The following is an 18779-nucleotide window of genomic DNA, read 5'->3' as shown; positions in this document are numbered from 1 at the left end:
CAGAAGACGTGCTAGGCGTAACAGACTAGAAAAAGATACGGACAAACTTGTCCCTTGCTACGTTGGCAAGAGCTGGAGGCAGTATTGTAGTGCAGATTCCACTGTCATCTGCTGCTGCTGCTGAGGGGGCTGGAACTGTGACTTTTCTTTCTTCCTTCTTTCCCAAGTTTCTTTGAAGTTGGACAGCTGTGCTGCGCTAGTATAACCTTTCTGCTTGCTGGCAGAGGAGGAATGTCTGCTTTCTCTTGCTTTGTTGTTTACTCTTTCTTTGCTCCTTCATTGACATTCTTTACTTGTCAGAAATGTTCTGAAGTGTGTGCTCTGCAAACGGACAGGTTTGTGAAAGATGTTTGGTCTCTGCTGCGGCTCAGAATGAAATTAGGAAGATATTTAAAGTTTCTTGTTGGAGATTGCTCACATAAGAGGCTGGAATGACCCTTGTGCATCTTTGTAAACAAAAAAGATGAGGCTTGTAATTGAGATAATTTGTTAGTATAAAGGGATTAAATGATTTCTCAAAGCATGTTTTTTTAAACCCTTGAGTTTAGCTTTTAAACACCTCATCTGAACAATTTCTTGCATTCCATGTGTAGCTAATTATTCTGAGTTAAGCTGTCAGTATGACTGGTTATTCAGAATAAATGGAGTTGAAAAACATTTGTTCATTTGTTAAAAAGGGAGATGCAGAACTGTATTCAGTATTTCAGCTGTGCACTATGAAATAGTTACAGCTAATTAGCATTTGACTTTCTTTTCCTCTCCAGTGTGTTCTGTGTTTGCGTATTGGTCTTAAAATAGTACCTTATTCTTCTGTACTTAAAAAAAAATTAAATAAATCAGGATCTATATGGTGATCGTGGTGGTAGGTGTGTATAGTTATAAGTAGAGGGTTTTTTCTGCCTGAAAAGTTAGTTTACTGTCCCTCCTAATCTGTTGAAATTATGGTAGGTGAAGAAATTGTGTTGGGTGAGAAGCTTTGTAGTAACCAGCAAACCTGATACCTCATCCAGATGTGTTCAGGTATACTGCAAGTTATGATTTTGAATCACTAAATTCTCCTGAATTCACAAGGTATTTGAATACTGATAGATGAATGGCTTTAAGGATTTTTTGTTGTTAAAAGGCTATAAAGGCTTGGAAGAAATTACTGGCTTGTAGCCAAGGAAAAAGTTTTCCTGGCTAACAGTAGTTGTCGAAAGTGAAGGGTGGATGTTCCTAGAAGGAATTTCATGGCAGCCATCAGACTCCTTGCTGATCTGTTTTTTCACTGTGAAAACGTTGGAAATGCATCAAAGTACAGCCCTTCTGTCTGACTTTTTTGTCTCTTAGCTACTGTAGGTATGCCATGGTTTAATTTTAGTGCTTCCTGTGAGACATTGTGCACTTCTGGATTTATACCATTACAAAAATGAAAAAGAAGTTGCATTTTGGAGAAACACAATATAGCAGCCACCATGGATAGATTGCCTGATTTATTTGCTAAGATCTTGTTTAACAAGGTGTTAGTCTGATATTTCCTTTCTCTCAGTGGAGATAAGTAGAGTTTGGCTTTTATGAGAGGACCGAGGCGCTGGCCCAGGCTGCCCAGAGCAGCTGTGGGTGCCCCATCCCTGGCAGTGCCAGGCTGGACGGGGCTTTGGGCAGCCTGGGCTGGTGGGCGGTGTCCCTGCCTGTGGCAGGGATGGCTGGAACCAGATTGTCTTTAAGGTCTCTTCCAACCCATACCATTCTATGATTAACTGATGTGTGCTTCAACAAAGTTTGTAGAAGCTTATATATTTTTGAGACTTCTGCTCTCTGTGTCTTCTGCTTCCCTGTTAGTGAATCCCTCTTTTCTGATGCTTCAGTGATAGGCTTTAAGAAACTCTGTGATCGACTAAGCTTTTTTTTTTGTAGGCAGGCAGTCTGAAATCTTGTCCTAGAATCCGTGCTACCCAAATGGCAAAAATACTTGACTGTCTTTAAATGTGACTGTTGCCTGTGATTGAACAGTGCTGCCTTGCTAGTTAATGTGAATGAGTTTTTTTAATATTTTTATTCTGTTGGGCTTCTCATCTAACTCAATAATTTTATCTTTCAGTACCAAGATAAAGAGGAAGTTGTTTTATGGATGAATACAGTAGGACCCTACCACAATCGCCAAGAAACATACAAATACTTCTCTCTTCCTTTTTGTGTGGGATCAAAAAAAAGCATCAGCCATTACCATGAAACCCTAGGAGAAGCACTTCAAGGAGTTGAATTGGAATTCAGTGGTCTTGACATCAAATTTAAAGGTAAGCAATTGAAAGTGCATTTAGTCACTTAAAATAACCTATGAACCCTAACGCTTTATTTTTAACTAGAGGAACTGAAAGTTTGCTGCTGCTAGTGACTGAGTGTATTTCATATTGTTGCTTGAAATGCCCTGCAAGGTTGTCTGCTACCATTGGCTTTTCGGTTTGCAGTAAAGTTTTCGTTTTTGTGCCCTTTAAGAAAGATGCTTGCAGCAGATACACGCTTCTGAAGTAACTGATTGCATTTCATAAAGTAAAACTAAGCTTTCTGCATATGAATGATTAAAAGTTTATTTACTGGAATTAAGATTCTGGAATTACCAGTTATGAAGATGTAATTTTTTTCATATGGTGTTGAATACCTTTAAACACAAGGGTTCTTGCTCAAAGTCCTACCTTAACACAAAGTTAATTTTATTGTATCCTTCTGGTTACTGTCTAGTTTAAAATACCTTTGACAAATACCTTTGTATTATTGGCTCTAATTCATCATATGCTGGTCAGGATGGAGCTAGTCTGGTTTTTTGTCTATTGCTTCCTGCCCTCTCCCTTTTTCCATGCTGTTCCAGAGATGACGTTTAACTTCTTTTGCAAATAGATTTCTTGTGTTAGGGGCTGCGTCTTCTGTTGCATAATTTCTGTGTGTGTTCTTTGGTACCCTCAGTACTTTCAGGTATCTGTAGCTGGTAGTTGCACAGCTTTAAATAACAACAGATTCTTTTTGTCTGTATTGATTTGTAACATTGATATATTCCAGTTTAGATTTCTGTGTATATGTATCTTTTGCCCCTAGAGGGTTATGCTTCATTGCATCACCAGTGCTTAACTGGGTCTCTTAGGGTCTCCTGTCAGAGCATTTGCAATCAGATGAGACTTAGTTTCCATAGGTTACAAAAGTTTTTTCCAGAATTGGTCTTCTGCAAAATTAAAGAGACTTGATGGTTTTGTTACAATTAGGATAAGTGGAATAAAAAATTAGAAGGTTGTTAAAACCATAGATTCTTGATAAATTTCTAGGTTGCATAGAGGATAGCATCTCTGCATTAAAGGAATTTGGAGTTGAATCTTTCCTTTTAAGAAAGGAACTGTACCTGCACAAACAGTGGAAAACCGTCCTACTGCTGGTTTGCAAGACTTACAGCCTGCTGAAAATTTTACTCAGTATGAGAGAAATAGTTTTCCTGTCAAACCATGTAGAATACACTTAAAAATGCAAAATGGAAAGAACAGAGAAGGCAACTGGCAGCAGTTCAGCATGGCTGTGAAGATTAAATAAAACTTCTATTGTCAGAATACGATAAATATTTGTTTTTACAGCCAGTTATTGTGTAATTTTTACTTTTTTTAATTGCCTTATCTTTACAAAGAGATTATATTATTCCAGTGACAAGTGTACTCTCTAGATGCAGCACCAAATTGAAAAGACTGGAAGGTTAGTGAGTTAATGTTTAATGTTCTGAAATGACCTATTCCCAGATTTATTTTCTGAAGATTATCTGTAATTAATTTATTCCCTTATCATATCAATTTTTTGCTAGATCAAGTCTTTTGTGAGTGGGAGTACTGAGCAGGCTGTGCTGTTCCATAGCTCACTTCTCAGCATTTCCATCCTGGACCTGCCCTTTTCCTTACTCACGTGGAGGTTGTAACTTAGTAACCTGTTTTTAAGTGGAAGTGTTGAGATGCTATCAAGGGAAGGAAAGTAACTGGCTTAAGGTCAGAAACTGGCTGGAATGCTTGAAAACCTACTCTTCCGTAGTGATCAAAAAAAAGCTAGAACCTCTGTTGTACCAGAAGTACATGCAGTAGTCAGGCTGCTTTAGATTTGTAAAGCATGTTCATCTTCTTTTTCCTGAAATGACAGATAAGATAGATGAAACTTTTAGTGTACTTTTTGTCTCCTTTTGTGACCATCATGTAGTCTGTAGTCAGATGTGGTTTAGCTTTCCAGAGTATTTTCTGCCATTTCTGAGGGAAATACACAGAAGCAGAGCATTGGATAAAAGCCACTGTTCTGTGAATACGCTCTCAAATATTTCTGTAAAATGTTCTAATAATTAAGAACTTAATGAGTTTCTGTTTTGGTAATTCTTTAATCCAACTCTTAGAAAAAAAGCTTTAAACAAAAATAAGTACGACTTGGGTAATACTGAACCTCCAGATCCTCAATACGTAGAAACTGATACCGTTCCTATTTGGTTAAGTGAAGTCTTTTGGAATTCAGAACTGCAGGGAGCCCAAATCATCCTGGACTAACATCCTGGACTAGACTTCAGGATGGCAGAAAAGTGCAGTCGTTTTTTTATCGTTTCTCTGCCATGTTAGTTTATCTGTTGTCTTCTGTAGCTCTTTACAAGAGGTAAACCTGTTTTCCTTAAGTCTCATTTTGCTTTCAGGTTAGGAGTTTCAAGATTCTGGTTCACAACTCCTTGTGCTGATGTTTTGACATGGAAAGCTTTAGATTTTGTCCATTACAAGTATTATTTATTGTGAAAAATTGAGTACAAATTCTTTAGGGTTTAAGGTCTGGTCTTCCACTCATACTAATTTTTTTCAGTTTTTGCACCTCTAATTGCTTTACCAGTGCACTACAAGTATGTAGTTGCTACGTTAGGGTCTGTTCTTCCAGACAGACTGGGCATTATGTCTTTCAAAAGAGGCTTTGAATGAGTATGGAAGAGCAGAGATTTCAAAAAGAATCGGGTGTTTATGGCTTGCCAGTGTGATTGATGTGCTGGTACGTTTCCCAGCAGGTGGGGCAGTCCTCTTCATCCATGTCCTTTGTTGCTTTTTAAAAATGTATTTTTTATTATTACTAGCACATTGCTTTCTGTGCAGATTGACATTCTGTATTGGACCTGCAGTGAATTCAACTCCTAACCAAAGTGGCTGCAGGTCAGATGTTTTCTATAAAGCAGATGGTACACGGTAGCTGGTTGATGACTTAAGTATGTGTACATGATCTGGGAAGCTGTCCATGTGCATTTCTAGTTTTTTCTCTTACAATCTGTGTCCTCTACATAAAAGATGAAGCCAATAATCTCTTCGCTGTTAGCTGGCATGCAGCAGCTTCTGTATCAGGAGGTGCTTTAATACTTCTAGCAGTGATCCATGAAGCGAAATCTGAATGGGAGTCAACTCATATACTTTATTCCAAACTTCAGAGTAACAAGTATAAATTAGTTGTAGCACTAGTTATTAATACTTACTTAATATAAAATTATGTAAAATTAGTTGAAACCCTGATCTCCTTGATATACAGGTTTTTAAAGTGAAAAAACAGCAAAGGATTGCTATCTGAGATTCATTTTTTACAGGCTTAAAAACTGTCATAACACCACTATAGTTTATATCCAATGCATGTAGGAAAATCCAAATTTCATAGACCATCTCTTTAAAATTTAGCATTTGCATAAAGAATTCTGTTCCAGTTTGGTTGTTGAAATGTGATGTTAGCTCAGTTTTCTGGTGACTTGTAATAGCAGATCTTGTTCTTGGCTGAAGTGGTGTTCACTTTTTTAAAAAAAATAATCGTAGCTGGATTATATCAATGAAATAATTTTCTTTTTAATGGATAAATTTTATCTCATTGTGATTGATCCATCTACCTCTGCACCAGTGGTCCAGACATTGCTGCAAGGCAACTGAAACAGAGTTGCTGGTGATTTGTGGTTTTGGATTTTTTTCTTAAGAAATAGAAGCTTATGTTTTGGCACCAGTAGATTCGTATGTACTTAAGGAAAAGGTATGGCTTCAAGGAGTGTTCAGTATCTTTAACATCTAAAGCTGAAATAATTAAGAACAGCTCAGGTACCTTTCAGTAATCATTTAGATGCTTGAATGTGCATTTAAACACCTAACCATAGGCACCTGCTTTTCAAAATGTTGGCACAACTGTCTGAAAGACTTGTACAGATATTCTTCATGAATATTGCATTGGATCTCAGTTCTGAGTTAACAGGTAATCAAGTTTTTCCTCATGTGTGTTTGGGACTATGGCAAGACTAACAATTGCAGGTATTTTTCCACTTTAAATGAGTATCATAAGAGTTTACAAAAATAAATTAGATTTGGATTTTATACTGTTAGATTTTTGTCCTCTGGAGTAAGTAAAGGGGAGTTAGAATTGTTCTAATAAATTAGCTTCTGCAGTATAAAACAGTTCTCGGCATAGTTTGACTGGACAGCAGTAGCAGGTAAGTGTGAAACAGTGTTGTTCATCATATTCAAAGAATTACTTAGGCTGCAGCTGTCAGTAACTGAAGTACCATAGACTGCATAAGTAGAACTGTCAGTTGAATCAGCAGACCTTGCCTGAGTTTTTGCGATGGAATAGGAAAGTTGTGGCTCTGCAGAAATGTATTTCTGAGAATGGAGGCTTGCACGTGAATATTTGTAGTGGTGACTGGTGGGCCAAATCTACAGTGTATTGAAGGATTCATGAAGTAGTGTTTCTTTTGGTATTTAAAAATGTGTCACGTGAAGGATGCTTGCAACCATACAGAATAGCTGGATTTCCCTTCTGTTACAAGTAGGAACAATATTGTTCTTATTGCAGCTCTCAAATCTGTATGAACATCTTTGTGAAGTAATGCATTGTTAACATATGCTTCCGTTGTTATATAACTAAGTTTTCAGTTGGCTTAATTTCTTGCCAAGCTAAATCCTGACTAATAATGCTTTTTGTTATATGTGCAGTTATTCGTTCAAGTACTTGAATTGACATCCTCTGCATTACACCTGAGAGTGAATTAAGAAATATATTGAACATTGGGATCAGAGCAACTTCAATTAGGAAATTAATTTTTTATATTGCTATACAATATCAGTTAGAGGAGATGAATTTGAAGGGGAAAAGGGGTTTTAACGTACCTGAATTTTGCACTTATTTAGAAATTTTATTAAATGACCATATTTCTAAATGAGAACTCCTTGCCCAAGATTTCTCTCTGCAACACCTCTAGAAAATACGACAGCCATTCAGGACGATGTTCAGTACTGGGAGATGGTCAGGTATAATGAGGTTTTGTATGGTTTATGTGTTTGAATAAAACCCAGTTGATCTGACTGTTCACAGGAAATTTGAAATCTGGCATAAATGCACCTGCTTTTGTAATGAGTCTTGCTTTCATGCTTTTAAAATTTGCTTAATGTGCTATTGACATTGCTGAAGCTGTATTACATAGCAGATGTTACCTCTTTGACATCCCTGATGTAGACACAACACAACACATACTTCTAACTTCACACTCCTTTTGGATGCACACACAACCATAATTTGGATAAGAACTATCTAACACAGGTAAAGCTTTAGATCTGGTAAAGCTGTAATGAAGTAGACTTCAGCTTCACCGAATGCTTTTGTAAGCAACTTTAATCATTTAACACAGTGGATTTATGCTTAACCATCTAATCCTGTCCTGTAACTAAATGACAGCTTCGGTGTTCTCAGTGGTTGGAGAAAGGAGCGCTTGTCGTCATTCCTCTTGCCTTCATTCAGTTGTTTAGGGGGAGGAGGGAACGGTACTGCGTAGCGTAGCTGAGGGTGAAATCATATACCATAGGTGAAGTCATGCCTGCGTTTTGCAAGAATTGAATGAGGTTGTTTCTAATGTTTGTTCTGGGTTTTTGTGTATGTGCACTGGAGTAACTCATAATGTAGTTGATCTGCAGTTGATTGTAGTGACTGATGTCTTCTGGTATTCTGAACACTGGGAGTGAAATCCATAAAAATGGATGAAGAGTTTTTTTGGTGGCATGTGGCTATCTGCTGCCTGGTTAGATGCCAGTGCAGTCATTTTGCTTCAAATGGTATTTCAAAGTCTTTTGTTTGTTGTTGTTTTGGTTTTGGTAGTTTGGGTTGGTTGTTTGGTTTGGTTGGTTTTACAGCAGCAAAACCCACTGTTTACATCATAGAGTATTAGGTGCAGAATGGCTTGTTTCAGTTAGTGTGAAAAAAAAAAAAAAAAAATAAAAATTGGCAAATTCCAGGAGTCTGAAAGCCCATGGAGTAATTTGGTATTAGATTACAATCTATTACTGAATTTGTCTTGGTTAATAACTGCAAACAAAGGCTTCTGTATTCAGGCTACAAAATGGGAAAGGTCTCTAAAAAGAGCGCTTGTAGTTCATGTGACTTTTATTTCGCTAGTAGCACTTGCTCCTGTCCCCATGCTGTCCTTCAGCTGTGCGGGTGCCGCTGGGGGTGTGGGTGAACCAGTCTGGGGAGAGCCACCTGCAACCAGGTAGTGCTTCATTTCACGGCCCCCACCAGTCTCTCTTTTACCCTTACTGTAAATCACAGTATATTTTCATTTGACCTCTGTGTTGAGCAGTCCTTTGTGAGTTAAAAAAATTAACATTAGTGTTAATCTTTTATTTGAGTATAGCATGAAACTGCTAGAGAGTGACAATAAAGTATTTTGGAAAGAATTCATCCCTACTTAGCAACAAATCAAGAAGACAGGGTTTCTGATTTTTTCTTTTCTTTTAAATAATGTTAAGATGACTCCAAAAAATCTGTTTAAAAGTGCTGAACAGAGGCGTGGGGTTTTTTTGTTTTTTTTTTTAATCAACAGTCCTAAACATATAGGATCCAGCTCAGTAGAGGCATAAATGCAAAGTGAGGCCTGGATTTGTATGTGTGTGTTTCAGCTGTGGTGCCTTAATGGCTTCCCTCTCCTGAATGTCCCAGTATGGGTCCTGAACATAGAATCCATGGTCTAAAAGTCTTCTTGGGGACACTTGTTGACATGAGTGGTTTTGTGACACACTTTTTTTCCCAAGTGAAAGTTTTATTGCCTAGTAAGGCAGTCTGAAAAATGTGTGTTATCAGTAAAAAAATGAAGCTTAGAGTGCACTTGTTAGGTCTTGGAAGAAACAAATAGAAAATACTGAAGTTTTCATAAGAAAGAGGAGAAAGAGACGGATTCACTCCAGAATAGCCAGGGGCACCGTCTTCTCCAGGGCTGTAGGAAATCACTGCAACTATGCAAGACTGCTCGTGGCTGGTTTCTTGCTGTCTTGCTTCACCGGGCTGTGCTTCAGTTTTCCTGACCGGACAAACTGTGCATATTTACATTTTGACAGATTGTTTTATCAGAGAAATAATGGTTTGTGTTGGAAATAGTCTACTTGCTGGTGCTTTTTGTGTGCAGGTGATTTTATTTTCTAATAAAGCTTTATATTGCGGTTAGTGTGTAGGAGAAAGTAAGCTGAATTTAGATGCAGATTAGAGCTGTTCCTGGGGCACAGATTAATTTTATCTGCTAGAAATGGGTCCTCGATTTCAGAGATGACAAAAAGAGGAAAGAGGGGGAGCTAGAATGATTTATGTTCGCTTTGCTTCACTATTTGCAGAGTGAAAATATTTACTAAGTAGTGGATGGAGGATTTTTGTCTCTAAATCTGTTGCTGCCTGAATTCCTGTACATATGAGCCCTTTTGTCTTTTTTCACTTGAAAAGGAAACATTAGGGGAGGAAATTGGGATGTGAAAGAATGGCTGCTAACTACATTACTTGTGGATTGTAGGTGGGGGAAAAACAGCTTTCTGGCTCAAAGGTGAATTTATTTTATTTCCAAATGTAGCCTCTTGTGTATTCTTTATGTTACTCCTGGTTTTATCTTCTGCCCATCTTTTTTTCTGCCTTTACCCCAATTGCTTTGTTTCTTCATTATGGTAGTTTCTTGAAAATTGCTGAGAACTTTAAAAGGTTTTAGTTTTTGCAAACAGTATCCCTAGTCAGTGAGCCCGATTATACTAAAATGTAGAGAGAACAATTTCATACCCCTTGTTAGAGTAAAGAGGTCTCACAGTCTGTCCAGGTAAAACTGCCATCAGCTAACGGATCTTAATTTAGTGTGGGTGAAGTAGCAAAACGATATTTTGAAACCTTTCCTTATCCAGTCTGTGGGAAAGCTTCTGCATGTGGAAGGGCAGTATTACAAACACAGTCATGCAGTTGCTTTAATGGTTCCTTTTTCAATGCTTTCTTTTGTTACCTACTTGAGGGTAGCCGAGAGGGGTTAAAGACTCCAGCAGTGTCCATTGCTCCATTTGCTTGGTTTGCCTTTGCTTGGAGCCAGCTCGTTAATTGTTAAGTGCTTTAATTTTTTGCAGATGATGTAATGCAGACTACTTACTGTGAAATTGACCTGGACAAAGGAAGAAGAGATGCATTTGTGTACGCTATCAAAAATCACTATTGGTACCAGATGTATATTGATGACTTGCCAATATGGGGTAAGTGATATTATGCATAAAAAACTTGATTACAACTACAGGAGTTCTGTGCTAGTGGGTGCCATGAAGACAGTAAATGACTAAGCTTCGTTATTGGAATCTCACAAGTATGTAGAATTTATGTAATCAAATAATACAAATAAGTTGAAGAATTATTATATTGGAAGAAGAGTAATATGGCTTGTACTAGTGAATTACAAAAATCAGTGAAAAGCTGTTTTGTTTCTCAAGCAATGATTTAATAATACCAAGTTACTGGGATTGAATTCTCTTAAATGTTTGATTGAGTGGTAATTAGATAGGTATGATATAAGGTCTGTGTTAATGTCATGAATAACAGCTGTCATAAAATTCTTCAAATATCTAAACTATATTTTGCTAGTTTTTGTGTTTATTACTAATGCAAGCGCTGTTTGATTTACTTTTATGGTAATTTAGTGGCTTTTAACAGTTTTGCATGTGCAGTCAGTGATTATGTGAAGGTTTATTTTACTTGTGCTTATACAGTTCTTAATTGTTCTTGCTGAGTATTACTAATCTGGGCTTAGGAGTGCTTGTGTCTTGAACAAAAAAATTATGTGTTCTTATTGCCGTTGTCTCCTAAGCTCTCTGGTTTTTGTTACTCCCTTGTAAACTGTGATCACATACCTAGCAAAGAGTGCTCTGCAGATTGTGCTTTGCACTGGTGTAGCAATCAACCAAACTCCCCAAGCACTAACCTCCCTGTTGTAGATATAAACTGAAGGGAAATGAAAAGCACCACAGAACGCTTTAAGGTAAGGTCTTTGTTGCCTGTGTTCCATGAAAGAGGTAAAATTGTCCAAAATAAACAAAATCCCACACCACCTACAAACACACAGTTCAAGCCACATGACAAAAGTCTTTTGATAGGTAGTATGCTGAATAATGCTACCCATCATTTATTCGTTCTGACAGAGGGTGATTTTTTCGCTCACTCTTATAATTCTAATTGATTTTATAAAGTAGCTATCTAATAAACATGGGTCCCAGCCAGAAATGTCGGTACTTTATATATTTATTTATGGATCTATTACTTATCTGTTAGTCAAAAAGGTTCTTGTTTTTTTAAAATGTATCTGTTTTTAAGAGATAACATTATAATGCCTGACAGGAGTACTCCTATATTGTATTCATTCTTTCCAGCAGATTAGCTTAGCATGTGTTACAGCTCTGTGGCAGGGCTTGCAGTAGACCCTAATTAATGTGTGTGGCCTGTACTATACTTCTTGTGCAGTTTGCTTTTCAAAAGCATGCATGAGTGACAGTTGTTGCTATAATATTTTTTTTATGCTTTTGGCCCTTCAGCAAAAGATCAGTGAATGGTTTTCCTACGCTAGTGACAGCTGTGTAGGCTTTAGACTGCCCAAGGGTGATGGATGCTAAGCTGGCTTCTTTGGAGTCCTGTGTGGCTAGCAAATCTTGGGACTTTCTCTTTTAGAACTCATTTTTCTGATCTTAATTGAGAACATTTTTTTTTTCTCCTCAAATATCAAAGAGCAGATATACTTACTAAATCTTCTACACACTGACTACATTTTATGCTCTCAGCTGAAAAATCTGTTTTACTGTGATTCCAGTGTTTTTAATGTTCTTCAGTAATATGCTTTGTATGCACAAGAAGTCATTCCAGTATGCTACAGCTAATGAACATGTAGAATCTAGGTATTATCTTCATATGATATTAAGAAGCTGGTTTTGATAGTTGTTTGGAACCAGGACCGCAAGTGGTAATACTTAATAGACGAGTGCAGCATCATAATTACTGGTAATATTATGCAAGGGTACAGTCTGACATCAGGTGTGAAAGCAAGCGGTCTGTGTCTCCCGGGGGCCAGGTAAAACTAGCAGGGCCGCAGATTGGTCAATCAGTATTAGCCTGGTTTTATTCCAAAAAAATAAGCAGTTCTTGTTGGGGGGCTGAGAAAAGAGTGAATCCATCTGAACTGGTTAGAAGTGTTTACCTGCAAGTCTTTCTGACCTTTGTGTTCCAAGTACAGTTTAGAAAAGTGAATAATAGCTTATCTGCACGAATTCTGGTTTTGCTGGGTCTCTGTTAAACTATAGGAATATTGCAGGCTCTGAGTGCTGCCTCAAACTTAAAGCTCCGAGATTTACTGCTCACTGAACAGTTTTTATTATAAAGATTTCTGTTATGAATGTGGCATGAGTGATACCGTACACATGGCTCCTCCAGCTTATTGTTGACTCTGTTGTATAGATTTTTGCCTAGTACCACATAATGTGGTGGCAGAGATACTAAGAAAACTAGTATCTTTTGCTTGATTGAGTGTCATTACATAGCTGTTAATGTCAGTAACTGTGATGAAAAACATTAGGACTGGTTAAAATACATGGCGGTAAGAACTTTAGTAATTATGATGGCATCTCTGACATACTCTGATTACTGAGGAGTTTTTTTTGTTTTATTCAGGTAGCATCCAGAACTGGTTACCCTCAGCTTGCATTAAAAATATCTTGTGCTGAAATGGCTTTTTTGTTGCTATGTGAAGGCTGTCATGGTGATCCACTTCAGCTGGGTTGCCTTTCCTGATAACGCTGCTAGCCAGCATGTATTTTATGTACTGTATCACCCAGTCCACTATTTTTTTTATTGTTGATTTGTGTCTTGTAGCCAGATTAAACCAAAATTTTGTTCCCTAAATATAAGTGGATAGAGTCCTTTTTTTTGTGCTACCAAAACAAGTTAAGTAGTCTGAAGAGTTTAAAGGAAAAGGATTCAGATGGTGTCAATATTTGCTGAGAACTCTAGGCAACTTCTGTTTAATTCTGTTCTTAAAGCAGACCACTCACTTCTCTGGGCTCATCCAGATGGATATGTGGCACTCCTGCTGTCTCCTGGCAAACTTTAGTTAAGTTCATGTCTATGTTCTTCATGGTTTTCCACCTTGGTAAGGCTTACTGATGTCAAAGTCATACACACAACCATTAATATTTGCAACTCTCCTTAGGAAGATCTCAAAATATCCAGTAAGGAGTAATCTAGTTTCAGAAAAGGCTAGGCATAAAATAACTTTTCTTAACTGCTGATAACTAAGGATAATGACTTCACACTGCTGTTTGAGGGCTTTGGAAGGTGTACACTTTTATTTTCTGACCTGAAAAAGGCAACAAGGTTTTTTTTAAGGGCATTCAGATAAAATGATTCCATTCTCTATTTTTCCCTGAATTGCCATCCCACAGCGGAGGGGCTAGGTTTGACTGTTTCAGGACATCTCCCTAAGTATATGGAGCACCACTAGTTCACTCCTTCAGGTAGTGATGATCAGGATGTCCTTTAGGTAGTTTAGAGGTCTGTATTGTGATGGTTTTGAGTAGTACCATGGGAACAGATGATATGCCAGGTGCTAGGCTGTATGGCATAGGCACAAACTGGCACCAGTTTCATGTGGATGGCATATACAAGGCAATCCAGACAGATGAGCGTGAGTAAGAAACGTGACAGAAATATACCACCTTGAAAATTGAAAGCACAGGTAGTGCACAAGTTCCATTCCTTCATGTACCTGCTGCTTCATGATAACCTGTTCCATGTCCTTCACCTACTTGTTCTTCCCCCCACCCACCCCACCTTTTGTGTCTTGAGTGGTGCTTTTATTGTGGCTTTCCATCTTGTATGTGATCTTTGGTGGGATGCTTTTGACATTAAAGGTCACGCTTATAACCTGTGAGCTTGGTGACTGCTAGACTTGCCTTTTTCTCCGCCCCGCCCCCCCCCCCCCCCCAAGTGGAGTACATTCTCTTGAATTTTTCTGTAGTAGATCAGACATTTTGCAGTAATTTATTGAAAAGTAAGAACTTAATCATAGCTAGTGTTGAGTTCAATTGAGTTCTGATGCTCCAGGAGCATCTGAGCAGCTTTCCATATGGGAGGTAATAAAAATCTCCAAGTAAACTATAACTTTCTGAATTTTTCAGTGAAAGTAACAAAGAGAGTAGTCAAAACTGTAATTCTTGGCAAACATTGGAAGCTTGTGTGCAAATGAGAGCAAGAAGTATGTGTTGGGGAGTCAACTAATGAGAAATACAGAATGAAAGTAAAGTTTTTAAGAAGAAGAAAAATTAGGGATGGATGGGAGATGGGGAAATACAGAGGTCTTAGCTAAGTTCTGTTCATGGAAATTAAATCTGTATTCAGTTAGTTATTTATCTGGTAAGAATTCCAAATAAAACTAGAGGAACTGTTGTGTCTTCTGTTTCTTCTGTAGTGTTTGTAGCTGCATGCTTTTTTCTTCTAATGCCATTACAAAATGCTTCTTGCATTATACCTGTGGATTGAAGATGTAATCCAGGTATTAGAGTTGAAAAGAAGAGCATAAGGTCTGCTGTGTTCTCTTTACTGTAGTTATGTTGCTTTATTAGCTGGCAAAACTTTTGTAATGCATATTTAAAAAAAAATAATTACAGACTATTTGAAAAGCACACCTGTAATAGACGCTTACACTTGTTTCCTATGCAGGTATTGTTGGAGAAGCAGATGAAAATGGAGAAGATTATTACCTTTGGACTTACAAAAAACTTGAAATCGGTTACAATGGAAATAGAATTGTAGATGTCAATCTGACCAGTGAAGGAAAGGTGAAACTGGTACCAAACACAAAAATCCAGATGTCGTATTCAGTAAGTAATTTGGTGATGCATCTGTAAGAAATTCTACATGGTGCAGTAGCTCAAAGATAGGTACTTGTATACCTACAACTATATATTGATACATCAGGCTATATTAGAGGAAGATGCATCTTCACTCCTTCCAGTATGTTTTTTTCCATTACTGAAAAACCTTGATAGGGTTATTAAGAATAAATGTAAAATGATGATTTTTGAAACACTTCAAACAAACTGAAGCTTCTGTAATCTGCAGAAAAGTGTGTTGTTGGGAAAGAAAGATGTCTCCAAAAGTATGGAGACTAGAAGTGTAGAGGACTCCCCAGTAGGTACGCATTTTGTAACGTTTAGAGCTCTGACATTTGCATCACAGATTTAAACGGGTTCTGAGCTAGGACCAAAATGCATTGTACTTTGCCTTCGTACTTTGCAAGCAGTAGATATTTGTCTTATTTATATAATATTAATAGTAAGGTTTTCTCTGAGGCCCTCTGCTGTTATATTGAAGTGCTATGCTAAAAGGTAATGAGTAAACAAAATTTGCTGATCTGAGGTAACAAATTAAATTTTTCCATTTTCCTCCTTTTTTTATTTGATGCTACTTAATTCTGTAATGGTTCACTTCTCACGTTCACCACATTTGTTTACTGAAACTGGTTCTTCAGTGCTGGCTTTTCTACAGTGTGTTAACAGTAGGTGTCAGCATAAGAATATCCTCTGAAATAAAATCTTGCTTCTATTACGTTTGTCTTTGCCTGATGAAGTTGTATGGTTTGAAATGCAAGTAATTGTTTTTTATATGTGCTTTCTAGAATTGCATTTACACTATTCTCCCTATCTCTACTGCAAAATTGATCGTAGAAATTTTGAAATTTTCTACTTCATCAAGTTCTGCCAGCATCGTGAAGTCCATTTGCTCTGTGAATTTTGAGGTAGACAGGGCTATGTAGCTGCCAGTAATGACAGTACCATTAGATGTTCTCTTGAAATACTTTTTAGTGTACAAAGCTCAAGACTTAACTATCCAATTCTGTTGGCACCACTGGGCAATTGCTGGGCTGGCACGTGTGTGGTGTTTAATTCACAGATTGTCTCTGGTGGTTTTATTATAAGCAGTGGTGGTTTCTTGGTGGCTGATGCTCTAATGAGAAGCGTGCCTAAAACAGTGTGGAAAGCTATTAATGCTCTGAGCTACTAATCTTGAAGAAGGTTGTAATTTGAACTGAAGAACATTAATATCATACCTCAAAGTGAGTAATACTTCAGTCTTGGGGCTTTTAATCTGTCTCGGGACTGTGGTGAGTGCTAGGCCTATAAGGGTATTAAATCTGCATTTATATGCTTTCTTCTATACTGAATAAGAGAACATATGTTGGAAAGGATAGTTCCTGATATATAGGTGTAATGTATTTTAAAAAGATACGCACAAGGGGGCTGCATTTATTTTAAGATCATTAAAAATCCTGATTACTTCCTGAACTTGGCATGCCTTTGAAAAAAATTCAGTGGAGATTCGTGTTTTGTTTCTGAAATTACATTTAAAAATTAAAATGAAAACAATCTTGCAAAAATTCTGAAAAATACTTGGCACCATATATTCCATTAGTATAATTAAATCTTCCAAATTGAAAGCAGTCCTCTGTGCAGCTAGTATAGTAACTGATAGCAGTAGTATGCAGTAACCCTGCAGTAGTGTGGCCATAAACACATACTTTTGCAGCAGGTTTCAGAGTTATTTTATTGGCAATTGAAGCGTCTAGATTGCTGAATGCTGTGGTCTTACAGATTTTAGGCTGCAGCTTTTAGCTTGTAGCTTTTAAAATTTTAATGTCTTTTAGAGTCCAGCTTGATCCCTTTTATCCAGTTCCCTTCCAGCCAGCTTGTATCTCAGTTTATGCCCTTTTCTTTCTTATTAGAATCTGTTTTAAATCTGCTCTTATATCTTCTTTTCCCTCACTTCTGCTAGACCACATCTTTTTTTCCTGGGCATTGTACTCAGGGAATTTAGGTACAATTGATTTCACTTAATGCAAGTCTCAGTGCATGGCAGCAAAACAAGATCTCAGCTGCCATTCGGAGTGCAGAAGTAGAGGGGAGTGTCATCACTCAATGAACAGTGATAACGTTTTCCACAAGCCTCTTTTCATGCAACACAGTGCATGGAAGTGTTGACAAAAGGGAGTGTGCTGTCAGAAAAGGAAAAAAAAAATCTTTAGAAAAATTCCACTGCTTTCTAGCATGTTTAAACATGCTTCTTTTCTTTAAACTTTGTTCTGAAATCTTGAGCAAATTTGGGAAGATTTTTCAAATGTATACCCCTGCAGGTATCTACTGTAGGGAAAAAAAGATCATCTTTGAACTATTTTTTGACAAACCTGAAGAACAGGGTCATTTGGATTTTGGTTTTTGCACCTTCAGTGAGTATCTTTTTGAGTTCCTTCTATAATCAGGATAAAGGTTTGTTGTATTTGACAACTAGAAGTTTGCATCTTTGGTTAGCCTTGTGGAGACAGTGAGAGCTGAGGCAGCGTAAGGCTGGTTCTTCCTTCTTAAACATAAGGACAGGCAAGATTAGATCCATGAAGCAAGGTGGCTGATGTTCATTCTATGTCTGACCTGTAGATAACAGTCTTTGTAGAGATCAGTCCGTTGTTTTTGCCAAAACCTAGGTTCATATTGAAGAAAACATCTGAAGTGGATGATTTTTAAAGTGTTCTGGGTTTCTGCATGTGACTATTAGCTGAACATATTATAATGAGCTTTTCAAGTGTACATTTTTCTCTCTTTAGGTGAAATGGAAGAAATCAGATGTGAAGTTTGAGGACCGATTTGACAAGTATCTTGACCCATCTTTCTTTCAGCACAGAGTATGTATTGTTCTAAGACAACTTTACAAAAAATTCCCTTCAAAATGATTGCTTTAGTTTGGAAGATGTCATGGAATTTTTGGATGACATCTTTGAATTTTTTTGATGTTCCAGGTGTTCTGGGACAATGAAACAGACAGGTCTACAACTGTTTCTAGAACAGACTGTTAGTTCTGTTGCTCTAATAGGATGGCTCCAGTTTTTTAGAGTGCTTCAGTAAATGTGCAGGCAAGCTTCAAGCCTGCAGCAAATACAACACAGTTCAAGAAAACATATTCCCATGATTGGAAGGGAAAAGTTTCAGGGGCACAACCATACGACTTGTAAGTTGAATAACTGCAGTTAGTCATATGTCCACTTTTTACTGAAGTAAATGCAAACCAAAAAGCATCAGCCTAAACCGGTTGGCAGTATTAGTTGTGATTGTTTAAACCTGTGGCTGTAATCTCTTTAAGGGTAGTATACTCAGCTATAGCACTTTCTGAAATTAGGGGTTTGGGATTCTGTTTGGACCTTGGTGTAAACCAGAAGATGTGCTTGTCAGAGGCAAAATAATGCTGCTGCTCATTTTGGTTTTGTGCAAAGTGATGGTTCCTTTAGCTTTGTGGCTGTGAGTATCTCTTTTACTGCTGAAGCCACTTCTCTAGGCAGGCAGCCGTGTGTCACGTTGCCTTTCCTTTACGAAGGGAGCACACACAGCCAGTTTGAACTTTGCTGGTGCTTAACAGAGCTGTGATAGCCTCATTAT

At 37.6% G+C, this 18779-nt stretch overlaps 1 protein-coding gene across 1 annotated transcript in view; it reads left to right on the top strand.

The window, feature by feature from the left end:
- TM9SF3 (transmembrane 9 superfamily member 3) overlaps window positions 1-18779 on the top strand; it is a 50932-nt gene that overhangs the window by 7507 nt on the left and 24646 nt on the right. Inside the window, exons 2-5 of the mRNA XM_080400803.1 lie at window positions 2081-2276; window positions 10398-10520; window positions 15019-15179; window positions 17954-18031. Coding sequence (XP_080256929.1) covers window positions 2081-2276; window positions 10398-10520; window positions 15019-15179; window positions 17954-18031 — 558 coding nt within the window. The remainder of the gene's footprint in view (window positions 1-2080; window positions 2277-10397; window positions 10521-15018; window positions 15180-17953; window positions 18032-18779) is intronic.

Source organism: Falco punctatus, assembly GCF_963210335.1.
Source record: "Falco punctatus genome assembly, chromosome: 9".
NCBI lineage: Eukaryota > Metazoa > Chordata > Aves > Falconiformes > Falconidae > Falco > Falco punctatus.
Note: the sequence above shows the minus strand (reverse complement) of the source record. Positions and strands in the feature narration are given on the sequence as shown.